This window comes from Primulina tabacum, chromosome 9, assembly GCF_025594145.1.
Source record: "Primulina tabacum isolate GXHZ01 chromosome 9, ASM2559414v2, whole genome shotgun sequence".
Lineage (NCBI taxonomy): Eukaryota > Viridiplantae > Streptophyta > Magnoliopsida > Lamiales > Gesneriaceae > Primulina > Primulina tabacum.
The window spans coordinates 30,551,440-30,573,198 of record NC_134558.1 but is presented as its reverse complement, the minus strand read 5'-3'; the positions used below and the strand labels follow the sequence as shown (position 1 = coordinate 30,573,198).

The 21,759-nt window shown below is 33.4% G+C and overlaps 3 protein-coding genes across 4 annotated transcripts; 2 read left to right on the top strand and 1 right to left on the bottom strand.

The window, feature by feature from the left end:
* The first annotated feature begins 271 nt into the window (after positions 1–271).
* On the top strand, positions 272–1,374 carry LOC142555172 (NDR1/HIN1-like protein 10). Its single transcript, XM_075665895.1, has one exon. The coding sequence runs from the start codon at positions 386–388 to the stop codon at positions 1,151–1,153; it is 768 nt and encodes a 255-aa protein (XP_075522010.1). The 5' UTR covers positions 272–385; the 3' UTR covers positions 1,154–1,374.
* An 11,705-nt stretch (positions 1,375–13,079) lies between these two features.
* LOC142555171 (uncharacterized) lies at positions 13,080–15,276 on the bottom strand. Of its 2 annotated transcripts, none has more exons than XM_075665893.1 (2): positions 15,119–15,276; positions 13,080–13,493 (listed from the first exon to the last, which is right to left on the bottom strand). In XM_075665893.1, exon 2 carries the CDS (start codon positions 13,483–13,485, stop codon positions 13,252–13,254), a length of 234 nt encoding a protein of 77 aa, XP_075522008.1. In that variant the 5' UTR covers positions 13,486–13,493; positions 15,119–15,276; the 3' UTR covers positions 13,080–13,251. The 2 variants fall into 2 exon arrangements, with proteins under 2 accessions (XP_075522008.1, XP_075522007.1); XM_075665892.1 differs by lacking the exon at positions 15,119–15,276 and adding an exon at positions 14,204–15,104.
* Positions 15,277–18,134: 2,858 nt separating this feature from the next.
* LOC142555170 (V-type proton ATPase subunit E-like) lies at positions 18,135–21,542 on the top strand. The gene is made up of 6 exons (XM_075665891.1): positions 18,135–18,380; positions 18,484–18,584; positions 19,000–19,156; positions 19,994–20,187; positions 20,385–20,484; positions 21,280–21,542. Exons 1-6 carry the CDS (start codon positions 18,279–18,281, stop codon positions 21,313–21,315), a joined length of 690 nt encoding a protein of 229 aa, XP_075522006.1. The 5' UTR covers positions 18,135–18,278; the 3' UTR covers positions 21,316–21,542.
* The last annotated feature ends 217 nt before the right edge of the window (positions 21,543–21,759 follow it).

The following is a 21,759-nucleotide window of genomic DNA, read 5'->3' as shown; positions in this document are numbered from 1 at the left end:
AGAATACAAAATTTGTATTTAATCAATGTTTTCATTTTGCAAGAAGTTGTTATCATGAAATTTTTATAAATAGAAAAAAAAGTTTGGAAAAACTTAAAAATATTTACATGTTGGATTTTGAAATACAGTCTCTAGCTTTTACATATTATTTCAGAAAAATAGCATAATTTTATATATCAGGAAAAGAATTTATCAATTTAAGAAAATTGAATAATTTTAAAAAAAATATCATCTTGTGAGTTAGCAAATTACCTCGGTTTATATATACTGAATAATAAATACGCCACCGCCACTCCTCCGTCCCATTATACCATCGGCTCCCTGCAACTGACACGCACAGTTTGGTTCCTCCGCCGGCACCACCAGATTCTTCTGTAGATTCCACATGGCTGACCCCAGTAGACCCGTCACAGGCTATCCGGCCCCAAACCCCAACGCCAACGGTTACGCGGCCAATCCGCCCCCCTCCGGCACCGCCTACCCTTACGCCGCCCCAGCTCCGCCTTCCGACCCATATTATTACTCCAACAACCCCTACTACCAGCAGAGTTACCAGCCTGACTATTACTCCACCCGCCGCGCCACTTTCCTACGCCGCGTCTTCGCCTTCGTCATCGCCCTTGTCGTCATTTTCGGCACCATCACCTTCATCGTCTGGCTCGTCCTCCGGCCCGAGCTCCCAGAGTTCCGGGTCGAATCCTCCTCTGTCTCCAATCTCACGTTCTCCAACAACTCGCTCGTGTCATTCACCTCCGAGTTCCGCCTGACCGCGAGAAACCCTAACAAGAAGATGACCCTTTCGTATAATGAAATCGATGCCTACTTCTACTACCAATCCGATTTGCTTGCAGAGACCAATGTCTCTCCGTTTTCTCAGGGAACGAAAACGGACACTCCTCTGACCGCGAATTTCGCGGCTGCCGGTAGTTTTGTGAGTAGTTCGGCTGTGAATGGGATCAACTCTGAGAGGAATAAGGGAAATGTAGGGTTCAATTTGAGAATGGTTTCTAGAGTTGAGTTCGAGGCAAAGGCGTGGAGGACTAGGAGAAGGTTTTTGAAGGTGTTTTGCGGGGATTTGTCGGTCGGGTTTCCGAGCAACGGGAGCTCTGGAACTTTAACTGGTGGACCGAAAACGTGTCGCGTAGGGATTTGAGGTGAATTGGAATTCTATGAATCTTGAGCTGGGTGTTTCTGTAGTATGCTATTCTTTGCTTTGGAATGGATGAATTAGATTTGGATTCTTGAATTATATTTGTTGATGTACAGTTATAGTATCTGGTTTTTTTAGCTTTTTTAATGAATTACTCGTTCGAATGTGGTGATTAAAGAATCAAGATCTGTTCTTTATGGGTATCTATTTTTAGGATTGAGCCACGGGGGAAATATTTCTATTTTTGCTAGTGAAAGTGCAGAGGATGCCTTTGTGTGAAAACATATGAATTCTGGATCATCTTTGTTTTTTGCTACAGTAGTGTATCAGATTATATGGTCCTGGATTCTTGAATTTGCTCCAAAAATCGATAAAATCATATGCATATATATTTATGTGTGTGTAGACATCTGTATTATATGCATCTACTTTTGCATGCTGAATTTGTAAATTTTCCGTTTTTAGCAGGTATTATTTGTTTCATATGAAACTCCTTTAAATTTCTAATGCTCTGTTTCTTGAGGATTTGCATTTGCTTTATTTTTCGTTAATACGATCCCTTCAATTTTTAATGCTATGACACTGATGAATTAGTAAATCCGTTGCTGACATTACCGAGTCTATATTTTGAGAATTTGCATTTACTCGATTGTTTATCCATCACCCCCATATGTCCACAAACCCATGCATTGCGGTTTTATAGACAAAATGATGTGTTTGAAATGCATATTGAATTGGTGCAACGGATTTCCTATCATTCTCTTGTTCACAAGCAATTGTTTGTTGGGGGTGACTACTGTGTATTAGGTGTAACAATTTGTTTAAAGGAAGGTAGGTTATATGGTGAGGGAACTCGAGAGAGAATAGCAGTAGAGTATGGAAACAGACAAGTTGTCGTCGTCCCTTCAGCATTGTAGTATGGTACATTTTTGCTTTCCATGGGTGTTTAAGTGCGGTGATTGATTGTTCTTTAGTAACGATCGAGCTCTGGTCTAGCGGCTTGTGTTTTTTGGATTTGGTTTCTTTTGAGTTCTCCTCTAGTCTAAGTTCAAGATATATTGCTAAGCAATATTTTCGAAATATCTTTATGGGGTGCCAAAGAACACACCCTCTATAGATTCGTTGTAATTGTGCCTGTGGCTCTTCACGTTGATCTAGATTTGTGTGTAATGAGTCAAACATGCAAGTATTTTAAATTCACTCTCGTGTGTATCTAATATTTCCCTTTTCGATCTTCTTGTTAAGTCTTTATTTCCACCAATATTTAGCTGGGTGTGCGGTTATCACAGTTGTTCTGTGATCTTGTTAGTTCTCTTTTCCTCTGGTTGCTTTTTTTTTTTTATGAAAGCAGTATTTACTATGCTGTCTATGCATTTGTTTTAGAGTTGATCAATCAGAATCAGTTGTTTACAGTTTCATCAAAGAGTCATTTCTTGTTTTGGAAATTTCTCTACTTAAAACTTGAGCAGGTCTCTTGTGAGACGGTCTCACGAATCGTTATCTGTGAGACGGGTCAACCCTATCGATATTCACAATAAAAAGTAATCCTCTTAGCATAAAAAGTAATACTTTTTCGTTGATGACCTAAATAAGAGATCTGTATCACAAAATACGATCTGTGAGACCGTCTCACACAAGTTTTTGTCCTTGAACTTTATTTTTTACTCAGCCAGTCTTCTTAACTTGCCCTGTACCTTAGATAATGTTAGGGAGGAAGACTTGTCTATGCTGGTATAAATATAATTTTTAATAAATTGGACGAGGGTTTAATAAAACTCTTATTTTGTTGGTTTTCAAAATATTGAAATAATATTATTTTTTTTAAGAAAGAAAAAATAATTATTGGGAAACTAAAGAGTTGTGCGAGGGATAAAATTCAATTCAGTGCTGTCATTGATTGTTTGTTTGAATCTGCCACAATTGATTACACCAACTTGAATGAACGGTCACATGTACGGAAGAAATATGATGTATGCCAGCTTGGGCATCTCGTGACGTGCAATTAATGCTTGTTTTTCCAACTATTGTTTATACTGTATTTTAGAGTAAAGGATCTTAATGTGATTTTTTTTTAATTTTCTTTCAAAAATATTTTTAAAATCAAACATATATTTAATCCTTGACTATTTTTAATACCAATCACACAGAAAAACCGAATTCTTTGACGGCAATACAGTATCTATAAGTATTAATATAAATAAAACAAAACTCACGTCGCTTCGAGAATTAAAGTCGAGGCAAAACTTGTGTGAGATGATCTCACGGGTCGTATTTTGTGAGACAAATATCTTATTTGGGTCATCCATGAAAATATATTATTTTTTATGCTAAGAGTATTACTTTTTTTGTGAATATCGGTAGGGTTGATCCGTCTCATAGATAAAGATTCGTGAGATCGTCTCACAAGAGACTTATTCTAAAGTCGAACTCATGATCAATGTAACATATCCAGAGTTATGTCGACGATTAAACTTTCTCCTCTACTACTCCTAACCGATTCACTATATTCGACCGGAATCCGTGCTATTATATTGAAGAACACATTTGATCTCCCCCTATACTCTCTGAGAAACGGCCAATACAACATTCATTGGTAAAAAAAATGTTTTTGATTCAGATTATATCACATGATTCAACTCCTTGGATCACATTATAAAGTGCTCATACTTACATGGCACCATAAAAAATAGTACATATATTCTTCTGTACTTGGTGAATTTTGTATGTTTTTCTTTAAAAAAAAAAAAAACAAGACCAAATAAGATAAATAATCCATACTATCAATTTCTCATTCATTTTTCTTCAGAAAGTTTGGTATAAAATACTTTTTCATTTTCCAAATGTTATTGTGTTATACATGTATATATATGTTATTGTGTTATACAATAAATAGTTTATATTATTTAAATATGTGTCCGCTGCTAATGATATTATCCTCCATGATTTTGCTATAAAAGTAATTCTTTCATATTTTGATTTAAGATTTTTGTGGTTTATTCACTAAATTTTTTTCTGACGACAATAATTTTTTGTTACGAATCACAAACGGAAAAAGTTTATTTATTAGTCTAAGGATGACAACGGGGCGGGGGCGGGGGCGAGTTTGTAATTCTCGTCCTCGAATTCCATCCCCGCCCCCATACTCGTCGCGATTCCTATTTTTCGATTTCGAGGAATCGCCAAACCCAAACCCGTGGGGATCAAATCTGCTTCCCAGCATCCATCTCCATTTCAAAAATATTAATGAGGTAAGATGGAATCCCCAAACCCGAATTTATTATTATCTATGTAATATTATTATTAATATCAATATTATTTAATAATATTATTATTAATATTTTCAAAAATATAATATTATTAGTAATAATAATAATATTATTATTATTAATAATATTATTCTCGAGGTGGGTTCGGGGATCTTTTTCGGAGATTTTAAAAAATCGGGGATCGTCGTCCCTGTTTCGGGTCGGAGACAGTGGGACAGTCAGTTTACACCATTCGTGCAGGTCGCTACTTATGCGATAGATAGTTCAGCTTGAAAACTCAAGTTGTTGTATTGAGCCATTCTTTCAATTTCAAAGGTGGGATCAAAACCTAGTATCAAATCGCTCTTTCTCGATCCAAGACAAAAGGAAGAAAAATGGAAGCGTTTCTCTCTTAAACTAGCTCGCTGGCGGTAATGGACTCTTGGATTGCCATTGGCCTAGTTGAAGACAGTCTAAAAAATACCCCTTCGAACATGATTTAACAGTTTACGAGGGTCTTTTTCTTCTTCAAGATCTCATGTCTATTTTCTCCACCGGCCCGAATCCATGGAAAAATCCCCGAACCTGAAAAAATGGGGGATCTCTCTCCTTGTTTCGGGTTTTCTCCGCGAGGACTCGAACCCATGCAAAAAATTATCATCCCTATTTATTACCGTCCAAAATCTTAAAAAATTATGGTAATTTTTTTATGACCAGTCATGAAAAATGCGTCGACCCTCTCTGGGTATTGGCATTAAGAAAAAATTTATCCTTTTCTTTTTATATGTTTGTATAGTGGATGTTGAGAGGAGGATATTGAGGAAACTAACCATTCACCCCATCAATTCAAATGTCCATAAAATTCAAATAAAACATTTGAATTATTTGGGTTGGGGTTGCGTAAGGCCCCAAATTTTACCCTAAGAAACAAATGAGACGTGGCTATTTAATTTATATGAATGTGTTTATTTATAGCATACACGTATGCATGAAAACATATAATATATATATATACACACAGATACATATTCATAAAATTATAATGTACTTAAAATAAAGATAAATTTATTTTAATAAAGGTAAATTTGATTTAAATCCCTATACACAAACTTAAAACGCAAATAAGACGTAAAATGGTACAAACATAAAAAATAACAGATAAGATACTATTATTTTTGTGTTTGCACTCCCTGATTCCTAACAAATATGTTTGTATTTCCTGATCTCATATTTATTTTCTCAGATGAAAAATGGTACAAACATAAAAATATGGTACTGATATATAATATTTGAGTACCAACAGTTTCAGTTCTGATACTAATACATGTACTCAAACGTTTATAACATTATTGGTTTAATGACATATTTGTCTTTTCAGATAAAAATCGATACAAAATATTAAAAATATGATATTAATATATGAATCAAACCATGCATCTCACTCCATGACTCAAGGCAAGTGATGTTCCATCCTTTGACACCGGTTGAATCATATTACAAAATATTTATATTAAAATTTATGTCCATGATGAACGATTTGATTTTGGATTTCATGGGTTATACGTTTTATGAATTCCTTAACGTTTTTTGATAAATTTGAGGATCTCTTTTGAACATGATCAAGTGGATGAAAGAAAAATGTGGTGCGTGTTCGGTTGGGGTCTGGACAGTAGCGGGCAGGGGCTTTTGGAAGTCAGGCAAGGATTGTGCCTGGCTAAATGACTGTTCACGAGCATTGTCATTAAGCATTTTCCTTGGCTGGATCCATGGATATTTTACTGTTTTGCCAAACTATTTTCATAAAATTAAAAGTGCTTGTATGACTTTATCATGTATTAATTGTTATCATGGAACAAACTTCTTGAATCTTTAGATACACTAGGTTCAATTGGTACAGACAATGGGGATGAACCATCTCTCAAGTGCACTTACCCGAGCCTTTCATTTTTCCGCAATAAGATGATGAGCTGCAGGGATTGGAAAAGAGTTTTGAGAGGAGGTGAATGAATTATTTTAAAATTTCTTGTAAACTCAAGCTAGCCTTAATGGTCATTAGCTGTTAATTTATTTTCTTGAATGACTAGAAGTAACTGGATCACTTGAAAGAATATGAGTACAAAAACGATCAGACTAGACCACTGATGTAATATATTCGGTGTAAGTAAATGTTTAACAAAGCAGCTAGGTAAGAACAATAAATTAAAGCATATATTCATAAATATAAAACGCGTTCAGATATTAACAATTTCTACGTCACTCCTTCTTTTATTTAGGAAGGAATCCACTAAAATACTCTTATTTATACAGCCCTTGTACAAACCTACTTCGATTAGATTTTATCACTATCTAAATCAAAACTCTTAGTTGCAATTTACATAATACCTAAATCTCTGGCTTCCTTCGAAACCTTTGGTTCAGATAGATACAACACAACTCTTCAACATAGAGCTTTCAACGACTAGAGTTGGTGAAATAGCACAATTTGATCATTTATGATATGATATGAAATACTAGTCAGCAGATTGATATTTGAAAGAATAAGAGTACTCAAAATATTATATATCACATATTGTAGAGGCTTTTGTCTTGTTGATTCTTCAATCTTGAATATGCACATTTATAATTGAACATCTCCGATCGACGGTCATATGTATTAACATCTAAAAAGATGAAATTGTCAACATCTCCTCATAGTACATTGCATTTAATGACTATTTCATTCTTCTTTGTTTTTTAAGACTTTGGCTACTTTGGAATCTGAAAGTTGACAAACTCTTGACATAGTTTGAAACATTCCTATTAATCAAGAGTTGGTAGTATACTGTGTATGATATGTCAATGTACATTAACTGATAGATTTTTCCAGTTAGGATCGGTTTGCGACTTGATCTTATTAATGTGGTCAGGTTGGATTGCGGCTTAAACTGGAATGACTTGATATAAGCATTCAGGGAGAGTGCACTCCGGATTGACTTTAGAGTGTCCAGGCAGAAATTTTTGAATACATCCATATAGCAACAAGATACTGAAACAACTCGAAACTGTTTGTTATCACCAAAACTTAAGATATTTTTAATCTAACAATTGTTTTTTGGTGATGATAAAACTAAGTTGCTAGACCAAGTAAAAGTGAAACACATAAGCAGTTCAATATCAAAAACAGTGAGAATAATGCATTTCATCGAGGGGATGATATTGGATTGTTACAAATAGCAAAAAATACGTAAATCCTATTACACCTACATAAGATAAAAACTTATCTTCTGATACTTGAACCCTCGCTTCCACTTCCACTACCTCTTTTTCTTCTGGCTTCATCTTCATGTCTTCTTCGTCTGTATTCTTTGGCTCTTTTTGCCTCTTAGCACTTAGCCTTTTCGGCCTTCATCTTTTTCTCCTCCAGTTTCTTATAATCTTACTCTTTTTGGCATCACCACGCTAAATGTATTCGGATATTTCTTGCAGCTGGTTTCCTAGGGTTGTCTGCAGATGATGAAGTTGTGGATCATATGATTCTGAAGTCGTTTGATTTGAACTGAAAGCTCTAATTTTATATAGGTAGTTTGATTCTTCATCGTTTTTTGTTTGGTGCTTAAATTCAAGAAGTGCTTGCCGATGATGCTTATATCTTAGAGAACTTATTTCTTAAAATGATCAAAATCAACTGTATGAGCGAAGTGCTTTATCGTAAGGTTGTTTACTGACTTTGACACATCTTTAAGTTTATCCAACTGTTGTTGTGGAAAAGGATCTTCTTCAACTAGTTCATCGAGATCTGACAAATTATGATGAGACTTCGAAGAAGTGTCTTGAGCCAATCAGAGAGGTACTGGTTGGGGCTCTAGAGGAGCAGTCCAAATCACAAGTTCTTTACTGATAGTGTTTGAGGAGAGATATCCTCATCCATCGTGTTCAACTGTTCAACGGGTGGAATGATTATTAGGGAAGTGGGAACTGCTTCTAATTGTGGCTTTGACAGTTCTTCCATTAGCTCAGGACCCGGTTGGACATGCTCAAAATCAAAATGGGACGATATTTTCACAACATCATCCACAAAAGTAAGTGACACTTCTGGAAAATGTTGCATCTGAGAAGACGATGGAGGAGAAGATGCATGATCTGATCTTCCGATTGGCATCTGGACGTCCACTAGGAATGGATCAGCGGATAGATTATCAGAGTAACCAAATAACTGTTTAAAGGAAGGAATGTTGACCTCTGGCTGGGCAGGAGCTGATGCATGTTGAGAGTAAATCAAATTAATGGTATTTTAATTTATATTGTAACAAGATTCTCTTGTTTTATAACTACACAAAAACTCTTATGAGACCGTTTTACAATACATTTTGTGAGACGGAACCAAACCTGACTTGATTCATGAAAAAATTTATTTTTTTTACTGTAGATATGAATCGAATCGATCAATCACACACACACACACACACATATATATATATATATGACTTCTAATTGTGAATTTTCTAATATACCCTTATTCATTTAAGTTAGCAAATTAAATTATGAATGGTTTTTTTAATGGGTTATTTTGGTAATTCATTGTACATCTTAAATGACTTTATACATTAATGCATATTGAATTCATCTTTGTTGCTACTAAAATTGGTTGCTAAAATGAGTTGATTTTTTCATAGTTGCTATGAATATTTAATGTTTTTATCTTATTTTTTCTTTTATTTTACATGTAAATACATCACTTTTATAACAAGTTGATTTTTAAATATGAACTAAGAAGCATCATATTTTTAATTTAAATATGTCATTTTGTTTTTTTCTTATATTTTTTTAATGTTTGCGGTTGTTTTTGTGCTTATTATTTTTATTTAACATTGTTGGAAATATTATATGCATAGAAAATTTAAATCATAATGTATCTACACGCGTTTGCAAATTTAGGATCAATGTTCATAGTGTGTTATCCGTGAAATGAGTCGGGTAGACCCGTATTTACAATAATAATTAATATTTTTGTCATAAAAAATAATAATTTTTCATTAATGAATCAAATAGGAGATTCATCTGACAAAATGACTCATGAGTCGTCTCACAAAATTTTGTATGTTATCTTATTTATATATCTATTTTATTTAGCAAAATCACAATTGATATTTAATTTAATAAATGTTTAGTGGTTTTATTTTAACATTATTATGATAATTTAGTTAATTAAGAGAATTTTATTTGACAATATTTTGTCTATGTTTAATCCATTTAAGTACTTCGTGATTTTGGTTTTGATAAAATTCACTATTATGTTATTTTTATTATTTTTCCATTGTGAATTATATTTGGATGAAAAATATATTTTCTAATTTAATAGAGCTGTCATTATGTTATAATCACGCGGATTGAAAGTGTCATATGAATAAGTGAATATATATGATTTATTATCATAATATATTTTCATTTTATGTGTTTTATATATATTTAGATTGGATAAATACTCATAAACAATATATTATTCGATTTTAAATATTATCTAAATCTTATTATTATATATTTCATTATTAGTTATCTACGTGCATCGCAGGTATACATTCCTAGTATATATATATATATTTGTATGACCGTCTTACAAGAAAAGACTTATTCTTATAACTAATACATTGTCACGCCCCGACACTCGGGATTGACACCGGTGTTGTTTAACAATCACACAATCGAAACAACAAGCCTTTCGTAGCACAGTATAAACCGAACCAGTTTATATATCATAATTTCCACGAAATAAACATTGTCTTTACAATAACGAAATTCAACGAAATAGTAAATAATGCGGAAGCATCTTACAATTATTAAATCATAAATTCGAATATAACTACTACTGGTCTCGTGAATCACCATCCTCAGAACTGTTCGGACTCCTCCTCCTCAACCTGTTCTTCGAACTTATCTGGGAAGAGTTGTAAGGGGGGTGAGTATTTTGGGAATACTCAGTAAATGAGGGACTTTGAACACAACATAACCAATTTAATAACATTTTCAAAACATATCATAAACGTACATCATGCTTTTCATAAACGTAACGTAAATTCCATAACATAATAACACTGCGATTTTTTCATCTTTAACGGTTTACTGACGTCAGTCCCTAAGTTTTAATCCTCTAAGGGGGCGAGGCCATAAAACAGTTCTATCCCACTGTTTAGGACCATATGTTGGAATTCCACCCATTTTCAGGGAATCCTCACAGTGTCAAATATAAACGTAATAACTTTCGTAAAAACGTATAGACAAAACGACGGTACTCGACCGTATTTTTAAACCACAAAACCGAAATTTTCATGTGCATAAAACAAAATTTAAAACAGCCCATTTACAGTGTTTGGATGTACTTAAAAAAACGTGGAGTGAACGGCTTGGTTTGGATCACTTCGCGCTCCTCGTCCGGGTAGCGCTCCGGCTCGATTTCTTTGACGATTTTCGGGACGATTTTTGTGCAGTATTTTGGCTAGGGAGAGTTGCTGAATTTTCGAGTTTTTCAGCTCTAGGATTTCGAAATTATGTCTGTTGAATGAGTTGGGTTGATGCACTATTTATAGGGGAGGAGGGTGGAGCTAAATTTGACACTTAAAATCATACCAAAAATTCATGTCAAATCTCCTAATATTGACTCCAAATATCCTTGTCATTGCTGATGATTTATCTTCCTAATTCGTGAGATATAAATCCTTGATTTATATGAATATCCGAGATTTTCTTTATCTTGTTTCCTTGCATCTTGTATAATATACTAATTTGTAATATTTCCTACCCCAAAATTCGAAATTTGCTTGGCAATAAAGATTTCAACATGGCCATCTTATTCTAATACAATAAAATGAATCTTATGCTAATAAAATTTCCTTCCAAATTTTAATTACATTATTGCAATATTTTTCGGTTCTCACATACATTAACACATTGTATTTTAAAAAATGCAACCAATCATTTGATTGAATTGGATTAGATTAATAATCCTATCAAGCCAAACAAACACAACCTAGAACCTAGAATCGAAACTATTTTTTAAATTTTGGTACCGTAATCATAACCAAAATTAAGAACTTATGGATCGCTTCCAATTTCTAAAAATAAGAAACTAGGATTGCATGGAACTGGAAAAAATGGTATATCAATTTTAAATTTTAAGGTATTAAAATATATACTGAAAACTTATTTATAAAATCAAAACCACTTATTTTATATAAAATCGAATTGAACCATAATATTTATCTCTTTTTAAAAAATTAAATATACATAATATTTGATGATAAATAAGTAATCAACTTTAAAGTTGTGTTTGGATTGATGAATTTCAAATATATTTTTGTTGTTCAGAGAAGTAAAATCATAAATTTCAAATCCGCTATTTACATGTTTATATAGTATTTCACCTTAATTGGAATGAATTTCAAGTTAACTAAACAATTATGTCATTTGAAATCCATTTTACTTTATATTACTAACGTGTAAATAAATAAGGAGTTGATTACGAGTGGTCAGGAGTTTGATTAACTGCCAACACCTTCTCGGACGAACCTGTCACACAAAATTTGCAGAGTATTGCGTTATCTGATAGTTTAAGATTTGATTTTTTGCAGAGTATTTGCGTTAAACTCACGTCATAAAAAAATGTTATTTTAAGATTTGATTTTTTGTTTAATTGTAAACAATAAAACTATAATCGAAATACTATGTATTTCAAATCGATCTTTCCAAGCACACCCGCACCCGCACCCTAATAGTTTTACAGTAATTGTTTTCAACCTTTAAAACTTAAAGAAATAAATTTCAGTTCAGATATGATGAAACCGCTACATTTTAGGACATTCCATTCCGATTCCAACTTCCAATGGAATGGAACAATCAACACTATATTCATTTTAGAATTATTTTTTTAGTGAGGAGAAAGATTTGTTACAACTTACAATGAGTCTCGAACTCGAACCATCGTCTCGGGATCTTAGTTTTAGATGAGCCACAAATAACCGGTTTAGAATTATAGCAAGACTTAATTCACACTAAATAATTCGACTTAATTCACACTAAATAATTCGGATGGTGCAATGAGTACTATATGCAAGATTCGAATTTATATACAAGCCAAAAATTTAGATATGACCTTTTGGCTTTTTCACGCATCTTTTTTTGGAGAAGGATAATAGAGGAGTAATTTCTAAAGAGTAACACTAATAAGAAATAACTTTATGATATAATCATCACCTGAAGGTTCTAGATTAGTGACTAGGACTTAAGGCTACGAGAAGGCGGTCCTTGTTATAGCCATAATCATGAGAGGCGAGATCCCATCTTGGGGCAGCTAAGAGCTGCCTGTTTATGGTTCCCTAACGCCGATTAAACTCTTCGGCAAGCTATACTCGATTGATGGTCGGCTCCATACTGGGTACAACAGATATCAGTAATAAGACTTAAATGACATAGTAAAACGGCGGTTCTCTAAAGAGCTGACTTATCGGTCAGGCTCCTTACCCAAGGAGCCCTCCCTTATTCATTTAACTCAGCTCAACTCTTTAAAGAAGGCCCAGCTACTAGGCTGGTTCGCTTTAGCTCAGGAACTCTTTCTTTACTGATTCCTTGCTCATTAGCTCCATTCTCTCAAACAAGCTAAATATGCTCAAACTGTGAAATTGCAGTTCCAGTTACGTCCAACATCCCACCTTCAACAATTATCAAAGTGCAGTTTTTTTTACCCTTTTTAAGGAATCACATCAAAATCAATTCTTGAAATGCCTCAGCTAAAGTTTGAAGTATATTTCATAGTTTTCACTGTGTATAACACATTCAAAACCAGATGTTTGGCACATCATCATAATAACAACAAACTGGGAATACTATTTACTTGAACAGATGTGCGAAGTCGGGGTCGTCTAGGTCCAGGTCTAGCCATCCATTCAAACGCATGTATTCAATGTAGTGGTCTGGGGGCTTTATGGCACGAGAATTTCGTGGCGCGAAGCCATGGATTCTCTCAAGATCCCTGCTAAGCCAACGTGCATATGCATGATCAATGGGTGGCACAATCTTCAAAAGCAGCTCTTTCTTCTCTTGCTTTGCAGGTCTGTTTCCCATTGATAAACCTCAAAATACAAAAAATCAGAGATATCATCAGTTTTTTTCCGGTTATCATAGAATTTAGATTTGCACGGGCGTACTGAAAAGATTTGAGACTGATATAGCCAGTGAAAATTTCAGTAGCAGTTCAAACAAGTCAAAACATTTGAAACAATATATGGCTGCCCGGGTGGATAAGCTCAAATGGGAAGAATTTATGGCAAACAACAAAGAAAGCAGAAGACGAAATATTTGGCATTTATTTTAATTCCTCTGGTGTGATCACAAAACTATGAATAAATTTGTAAAAATAAGGTCCGGAGGTACAAAACTCTTGCGACACTTTTGAAGTCCTCCAATATAACTATTTTTACTCAGGGAAAGAACAGATGACTCGAATCTTGAACCTTAGTCTAGGAAACCAACTGTCACGCTCAGACAATTTCTTTGCCACCTTTTTTTCTTGATTTTATAAACGCACTGTTTCTTATCTCCACCTCATACCCTCAGGCATGTCCTGAGTTTCACTAAGAACCTTGACGTATAATCTTGCAAGCTTTGAATGCCTGTACTTTAGATAATGTAGTCTCTCTTTTGGTTTTCTATTGCCATATAAATTAGTATGAATATGATCTAAGAGGATTAAAATTGTAGAGATTATTAATGTGAGACTGTATGCAGTGAAACTTCAAGGTTCAAATCTGATCAAGAGAGACAACAATTGATTAAAACCAACCTTGATGATATGATTCAGACATGAAGAAACCAAATTCGATACTGAGGTTACATATCTATATGATCCAAGATAATACAAATAGCGCTATGTTGTAGAAACCATAAACACAAATTAGATTACTCCAGCAGATGGAAACTGAGGAAAAGAGGACAACACAACTTGACAAGGGCTACTAATTTCCATAATAACTTGACTATGAGATATACTCAGTTCCTGTTACACCAAAAAATGCAAGTCAATCTACACTTAAACACATGCAATTTTCACCAAATCAACACACCAGTGGGTCAAAACTGGCAAAAGCTATGGAAAAAAGGTGCAATACAAAACCTTTAGTAATGCTAACAGCGAACGCTAACAGCAAGCAATATTTAGGATGATGCTAAAACAAGTCAAAACAAAGTTAGAACCTCTCTGCGCCCGAAGTCCGAATCTTCGTCATAACGTCCTACACAACTTTATTTGCTCATTTAACTAATCCATCATTCCCAAATCACCATAGTGATTGCTAAAAATAGGTAAGAACTCAGTGATGAACACGTGGAATCCATCGAGGGAAGTGCCCCTCACAAAATCTCTAATGCTTAAAAAAATTTTCTACGAGAAACCCTTTTGAACACAATTGAATTTGACGCAGAAATCGTTCTAAAATGAATTTAATTGCTAAATCAAAAGTACATTCTCGTTCCACTAAATTATCATTCCACCTTAAGAGGCATCAACAAAATCCGGCGCTAAGGTATAGAAAGTACTAATATGTACACATTCAAAGGAATCTACGCAAGACTAAACTGCATAAAGTTGACATAAACAAATTGCAGCGTGTATTCAAGCTCAAAGACGAACATAAACCCTAGTGCAAGAATTAAATTGAGGAGATTTACATTTTCTGGTAAAAACAAAAAAAGTACTCACCTGCGGGAAAATCCGGTTCCTTTGCTTACAGAAGTGCTGTGATAAATTGAGGATAGAACTTGTGGAGAGCAAAAATTTTAATACGAGACTGGCTTGAAGAGTCTCTCTCTTTTCAATTAATTTAATTTGTAAAATATGTTGTGATCACACATATAATAGTAGGGGTATCAAAATTAGGTACGACCCGACCCACCAACTCGACACGGTTCAACCTGAAAAAATCAAATTTGAGGTTTTCGGGTTCGAGTCAGATCAAGTTGGACACGATAGCTGACCCGAAAAAAATGATCGGGGTGGGTTGGGCGGGTTGACCCGAGTTGACCCAAAAATCTAATTTTTTTAAAAAAATTAATTAATAAATATTGTCTACATTTTTATATATTATATATCTGAAAAAATATTTATTGTATATTTATATCATAAATTTTCATAATTTAATATTTATTTTGATATTTTTTATTTTTAAACAATTGTTTATTTGATTTAGTAAATATACTTTATTTTTTTATAATTATACTTTCAAATTTAAATCATATATGATGGAAATTTTGTTATTATAAATTTATGTATTTAAATTAAAATATTCTTTTTTAAAAAAATTCAAAAATCGGGTTATTCGGGTATGAGTTCGGGTTGATAGTTTTTGGGTTGGCTCAGGTTCGGGTTGGGTTCGGGTTAGACAATTTTTAAATAGTATTATTACTCAAGTCGACCCAGCTCACCCGAATTGACACTCCTATATAATACCCCACAAATTGATTTTATGAATTTTCGTATTTGACAAAATCGATGTTCTTTTCATGAACTTCGGAAACAAATCGAAATAACTGATGTTGAAATCTGAAACAAATCGAAATAATCGTATTGAACCCATTTTATTTAGAAGTTTGGTTTATCAAGTGGCCATGATAATCTTGATTCTTGAATTTATTTGTTTCATTTAATTTCACTCATGCCTATAATTGAGAACCAAATCTGAGACTTATCAAAATTATCGGTTATTGTGATCGAACATTTTTTGTTTTACTAAAAATTATGGTCGATGATAGCGATATAATAACGTTTGAGTTTTAGCTATTTTGGTTTATATACCATCCAAATGTTCAATTTTCGTCAATAAACGCTGATTAAATGTTGGGTAAAAAATATTTTGATTCCACGATCATTGACTTTTTCTAGTGAAATACACAGAACTTGTAAATTTTGTTTGACTTTTTTTTAAAAAAATTAAACTGTTTCTAATTAAATTGATTTCCCAACAAAATAAAAAAATCTTCAAATTTCTGGAAGCGTTAGTTTTAGCTATTGTCTAATCAGTGTTTTTTTGACAAAAATTGAACATCCTGATGATAGCTAGAACAAAATAGTCGAAATTCGAAATTATTGTACCATGATAAAAAATCGAAAAATTAATAGACAAAAAAAAGAGCAAGTTATGAAGTTCTTTTCGGATGAAAATTAGTACATACCATTGAAAATATACTACTGATATATGATATTTGAGTACCACGTGCTTTAAATTTGATTTTAAAAAAAATAAGATTTTGAGTAGGGATGACAATTTCCTCCGAACCCGTTGGAGGATCCGATGCCCTACCCGAATAGAAGAGGGTATGGAGGGATTTTTAGACCCGATTAAATAATTGGGTAATCGGGTATGGGAATTTTCAGGTTCGGGTATGGAGGCGGGTTTGATATAATCCGACCCACACACGACCCGAATAACCGTTTAAATTAATATATATATATATATATATATGTATGTATATATGTATATATATAGTAATTATATTTATTTATGTTAAAGATTCATCTTCTCAAATCCAAGTAAATCGGTACTTTTTCTTTTCTCTTACCTTTCACTTTCACTTTTACGTTTCAAGGTTTTACCACTCTTTTATTTTGCATTCAATTTCTCATCTTCTCCACTGGTAAGTTTATTACATGTTTAACTTCAAAAATTGAAAAATACTTTATTTCTTGATTATGGTTCATTGTATTTCTTTTTTGTTTGCATATTTCCCAATTCATTTTAGGGTTTTTTTAACCAATTAATTTTGGGAGTTTGGAATGTACGTGACTTTGTTTTTTTATTGGTTTTGGTTTTTTTTTTTTTAACTTGGGCTATTTTTAATGTTTTGTTATTTTTTCTACAAAGTTTATTTTGCAAATTTTTATCATTAATCATTTTTCTTATTTTTCATTTAAATAAATTTTTAAATATTCATAACTTCATTGAAACAATTTAAATTTGAAAAAATTCAATTGTATATGATAATAGGATATTTGGGTAGGGTATGAGTATCCGATAATCCGATGGGTATGGGGATGAAGATGAAATTCAATACCCGATGAGTATGGGGATGGGTATGGGGATGAATTTAATAAATGGGTGTGGGGATGGATGTATGAAATCCGACCCATAACCTACCCATTGCCATCCTTAATTTTGAGTATAAAATTCAAACAACTTTATTAATATCAACATTTGCTACACATGCTTGGGTACTCAAAAAATACCAAATCTGAAACAACTAATACCATATATAATATAACATTATCATATTTCCGAAAAATAAATGTGTTATTAATTTCAATATTTGTTATATATATTTGAGTACTCAGAAAATATATATTAGTATCAAATCTGAAACAGTTGGCACTCAAATATCATATATTAGTATAATATTTTGTACTAATTACATATAAAAATGCGAACACATTTTGTCGTGGATCATAAAATATAATTATATAATTTTTCTGACACGACGACTGAATGCAAATTTAAATTTATGCATATTTATCCTCACTATTTGGTAAAAACTGATGAACTTGATTTGGTTCGTCTTTTTATAAAAAATCGAGCTTCACATTGCCGGGCCACTTTTAAGAAAGAGGTGAAAAATAATAAAAACTGGAAAAAAATACAGGACTTAATGTATAAACAAGATACTACAGTGGGCCTATTTGCAAATTAGACATATCATGGGGTAAAAGTGAAAACAAAATATTCCTTTTTTATTAGATCGACGAATAACTGGTATAAATTCCAATCTCCCAGCATCGATTCCTGCTCGAGCAATCGAAGATTCCCACTGTTTTCCAGCCGAGAAGAGGATAAACTGCACTCAATTCACCGTAATCAGATCCAAATCCGAAGATGAACGATGCAGATGTCTCGAAGCAGATCCAGCAGATGGTGCGATTCATCCGCCAGGAAGCGGAGGAGAAGGCTAACGAGATCTCCGTCTCCGCTGAAGAAGTATGTATTTTTTTTAAAGTTGATTTAGTCGTTGGATTCTTGCGTTTTGCGTAAGGTTTTGGTTTTGAGTGGAAGTTATTTCATTGATTTGTTTGTTTTACAGGAATTCAATATTGAGAAATTGCAACTAGTGGAGGCTGAGAAGAAGAAGATCAAACAAGAGTATGAGCGCAAGGAGAAACAAGTTCAAGTTCGGAAGAAAATGTAAGCTTTTTTTTGTTATGTTTAGCTTCTTTTGATCTTTTTCAATTTCGTGCCGTGTATGCATCACTAGAAGTCGAATGATTCAATTTTGGGCTGTATGTAATACTGGGTGCTGGCGATTAGTTTGTCTCCTGCATGGTTAATTGATCGTGATTCCCAAAATTTGGGTCCAACAATGAATTTGACCAAGAAGGATGGAGTTTGGGTGAAAACTTATAGTTTTGTTGGAGAAAACATATTAAGTGTTTTATATGAGAGTTGGTTACCTCGCTTGCTCACAGCAGGTATGCTGCTGGCCTTAACAATCATATGTTTATGAACTTAGAATATGGACAAGTGTTCATTAGAGTGCAAGTTTTTTATGGATATATTGAATTTCTGTCGACAAATGTTTATCTACTATTATGTTTTACAGTGAGTACTCTATGCAACTTAATGCCTCTCGAATCAAGGTTCTTCAAGCTCAGGATGATCTAGTCAATTCAATGAAGGAGGCTGCGTCAAAGGAGTTGTTGCATGTGAGCCATGACCACAATAGCTACAATCATCTCTTGAAGGATCTTATTGTTCAGGTTTGTTAAAATTGAGTCTTGATATGTAGTTTATGCTCTGTTTTTATTGGAAAGATTAACATCTTCATCTAAACTCTAGATCCATATAGTGTTAATATTTACAAAAATAAAATTTAATTGTGTTTAGAATACATTTTTTTATCCTGTAGCGAAAGATCATTCATCTAAACTCTAGATCCATATAGTGTAGATATTTACAAAAATAAAATTAAATTGTTTTTAGAATACATTTTTTTATCCTCCAGCAATAGCTTACTAGGTCTTTGAGTTTATCCATCTCCATTATTTTTGGATGTGGGTAAGACCGTGAATCTGTAAAGAACCTGTTGAGCGCTAATTAATTTCGCTGGAAGAGAGAAGATAATCCATGCCTATTATTCAATATACTTTCCGTTTCATTTGTTGACGTGGTTTTGTATTCAATTTTCGCTAGGTATAAACTTAACCCAAATTTTAATTTTTTGGTTGGATGATGTGACTTCTTACAAAAAACAGAATGTTGGCTTTTCAGCCGTGTCATCCATCTTTTTTCTTACAATTTTGAATTAAGTTATTGCTTAATTTTTATAATTATTCTAAACAATTTGCTGACATTCCACTTTTCTAGTTGCATGAGACTACAAAAAAAGAACACCCTTGAACTATTTATTGTTACAATGTTGAAGCCCATGGATCAAGTTTGCGGCAGATTCGAGTTATTATTTATGTTGGAGTTTGAATGATGTCAGAATACACCTTATATTTGTCGTTGAGATTATTTTTGTCATTCATTTTTAAAATACCAGCTTCAGGCCTGAATCATTGCCACATCTGATGTGATGTATTTTTGCATTTCAGAGTTTGCTAAGGCTGAAAGAGCCATCTGTGTTGTTGCGCTGCCGCAAAGACGACGTGCAATTGGTGAACTCTGTCTTGAACTTAGCAAAGGAGGAGTATGCACAGAAGGCAAAAGTCCATACTCCTGAGATAGTAGTCGATAACGTCAACCTTCCTCCTGCTCCTTCCCATCATAATGCACATGGTCCTTTCTGGTACTTACTGATAGATGCTGGTGTTACTTTCACAAATAGGAACTTGCAAAACAATGATTTGTCAGTGATATATTAAAGTTAACTGCAGAACCGATTAAATACTGATTACTGTCTGTGCTTTGGTAATTGAATATTTTACCCAAGAAATAACTGATGTATTGTCTAGATTATAGTTATTTCTCCTGCTTTCTTTTCAGCTCTGGAGGTGTAGTATTGGCTTCTAGAGAAGGGAAAATTGTGTTTGAGAATACTCTTGATGCAAGACTGGAAGTTGTTTTTCGTAAAAAGCTGCCAGAGGTTATTTCTCAACTCTCTATCTACACTTTTATCTGCATTTGACGTCTATTAATATATCTTTGGTGTAATATACTTCTTATTGAAAGTTGCAAAACTAACCTGTCTCTGGTCCGGCAAACTCTTTCTTTCACTTATGAATCAAATAATTTCTTTGTGCGGATTCCTGCCTTATGATATTATTTTTCTTGCATCTCTTTTGAGACAGTTTCTAGTTAGTAGGAGACAAGTAAGAAATCTGAAGGATAGATGCTTAGTAAGAGAGAAGGAGATGCTGTGGTGTCTGATAAATCTCTCTGTGAACTTGTTATGTTCCCCTGGGATTTTACTTTTGCTTTTTCCCCGTCACTAGAATTTACAACATCATGAATATGTTGGCTCTTTACTCTCATTAGGAAGCAGGGATTAGGCTGTCAAAAAATATTGATGGATTCAAAAATTCACGTATTTCTAAATAGTTCTATGTGGATTGATGGGCTTTCTATCTTGTTTTGGAGGATACTAATTAAAGAATTGAGTTGGAACACAGAGGACAGCAGAATACTATAAAGCACGTCTGCAACTTTTATATTTGCAATATAAATGCTAAAACATGTTTTCCTCTGCTATAAACTATTTTAGATTTTGTCTTGGTATAGAACTCTTGTAAGATAAGGTGCCACTCTTGGTTTTTTTGTTTGCTGTTGTTTGTTATATGTTGCATGTAGTAATACCTTGTTGACTATGGTTTATTAATCACTATGCCGTATTCTCAAGCATGATCTTTACTTTATATCGTTACTTGTATGTAAATTACAGATTCGGAAGAGTCTATTCGGTCGGATTGCTGCCTAATGGGATATAATCGAGCTTGCATTGTCCTGAGATTGGAAACTTATCTTTATACTCCTTTTGCATGTTGTCATTATTCTCATCTTCTTGTCAAGTACTACTACTTGCCTGGATTCTCATATTTATTCAAGTTTTTATCTTGAAGCTGATTCTGATATTTGGCTTTAAATTTGTGCAATAAAAGCAAGATTCTCCGGCCTGGTATGTTACCAAGTCAGATTTTTTTTTTTTTTTGAAAAGGCTTTGCTCTTTATATTCAGCAAGAATGCTCCTTTTTCTTCATTTTTCATCATGTGTGCAATTATGTGTTTTATCCTGGCATGGATTATTGATACTTTTAAGGCTTTTGTGTGATCTAGAATACCTTAAACCACTTCAAAATTTGTGTAGAATTTCAATCAAATTATAACTTGTTTAAATAACAAAAGTTTCAAATCGATGCTATTG

Coding starts and splice junctions, on each gene's coding strand:
- LOC142555172 (XM_075665895.1), top strand. CDS start 386: ATGGCTGACCCCAGTAGACCCGTCACAGGCTATCCGGCCCCAAACCCC.
- LOC142555171 (XM_075665892.1), bottom strand. CDS start 14,225: ATGTCTGAATCATATCATCAAG. Junction 13,494..14,203: donor GTCTGAATCATATCATCAAG/GTTGGTTTTAAT, acceptor TTGTATTTTGAG/GTTTATCAATGGGAAACAGA.
- LOC142555170 (XM_075665891.1), top strand. CDS start 18,279: ATGAACGATGCAGATGTCTCGAAGCAGATCCAGCAGATGGTGCGATTC. Junction 18,585..18,999: donor GTTCAAGTTCGGAAGAAAAT/GTAAGCTTTTTT, acceptor TATGTTTTACAG/TGAGTACTCTATGCAACTTA. Junction 20,485..21,279: donor TTCGTAAAAAGCTGCCAGAG/GTTATTTCTCAA, acceptor TGTAAATTACAG/ATTCGGAAGAGTCTATTCGG.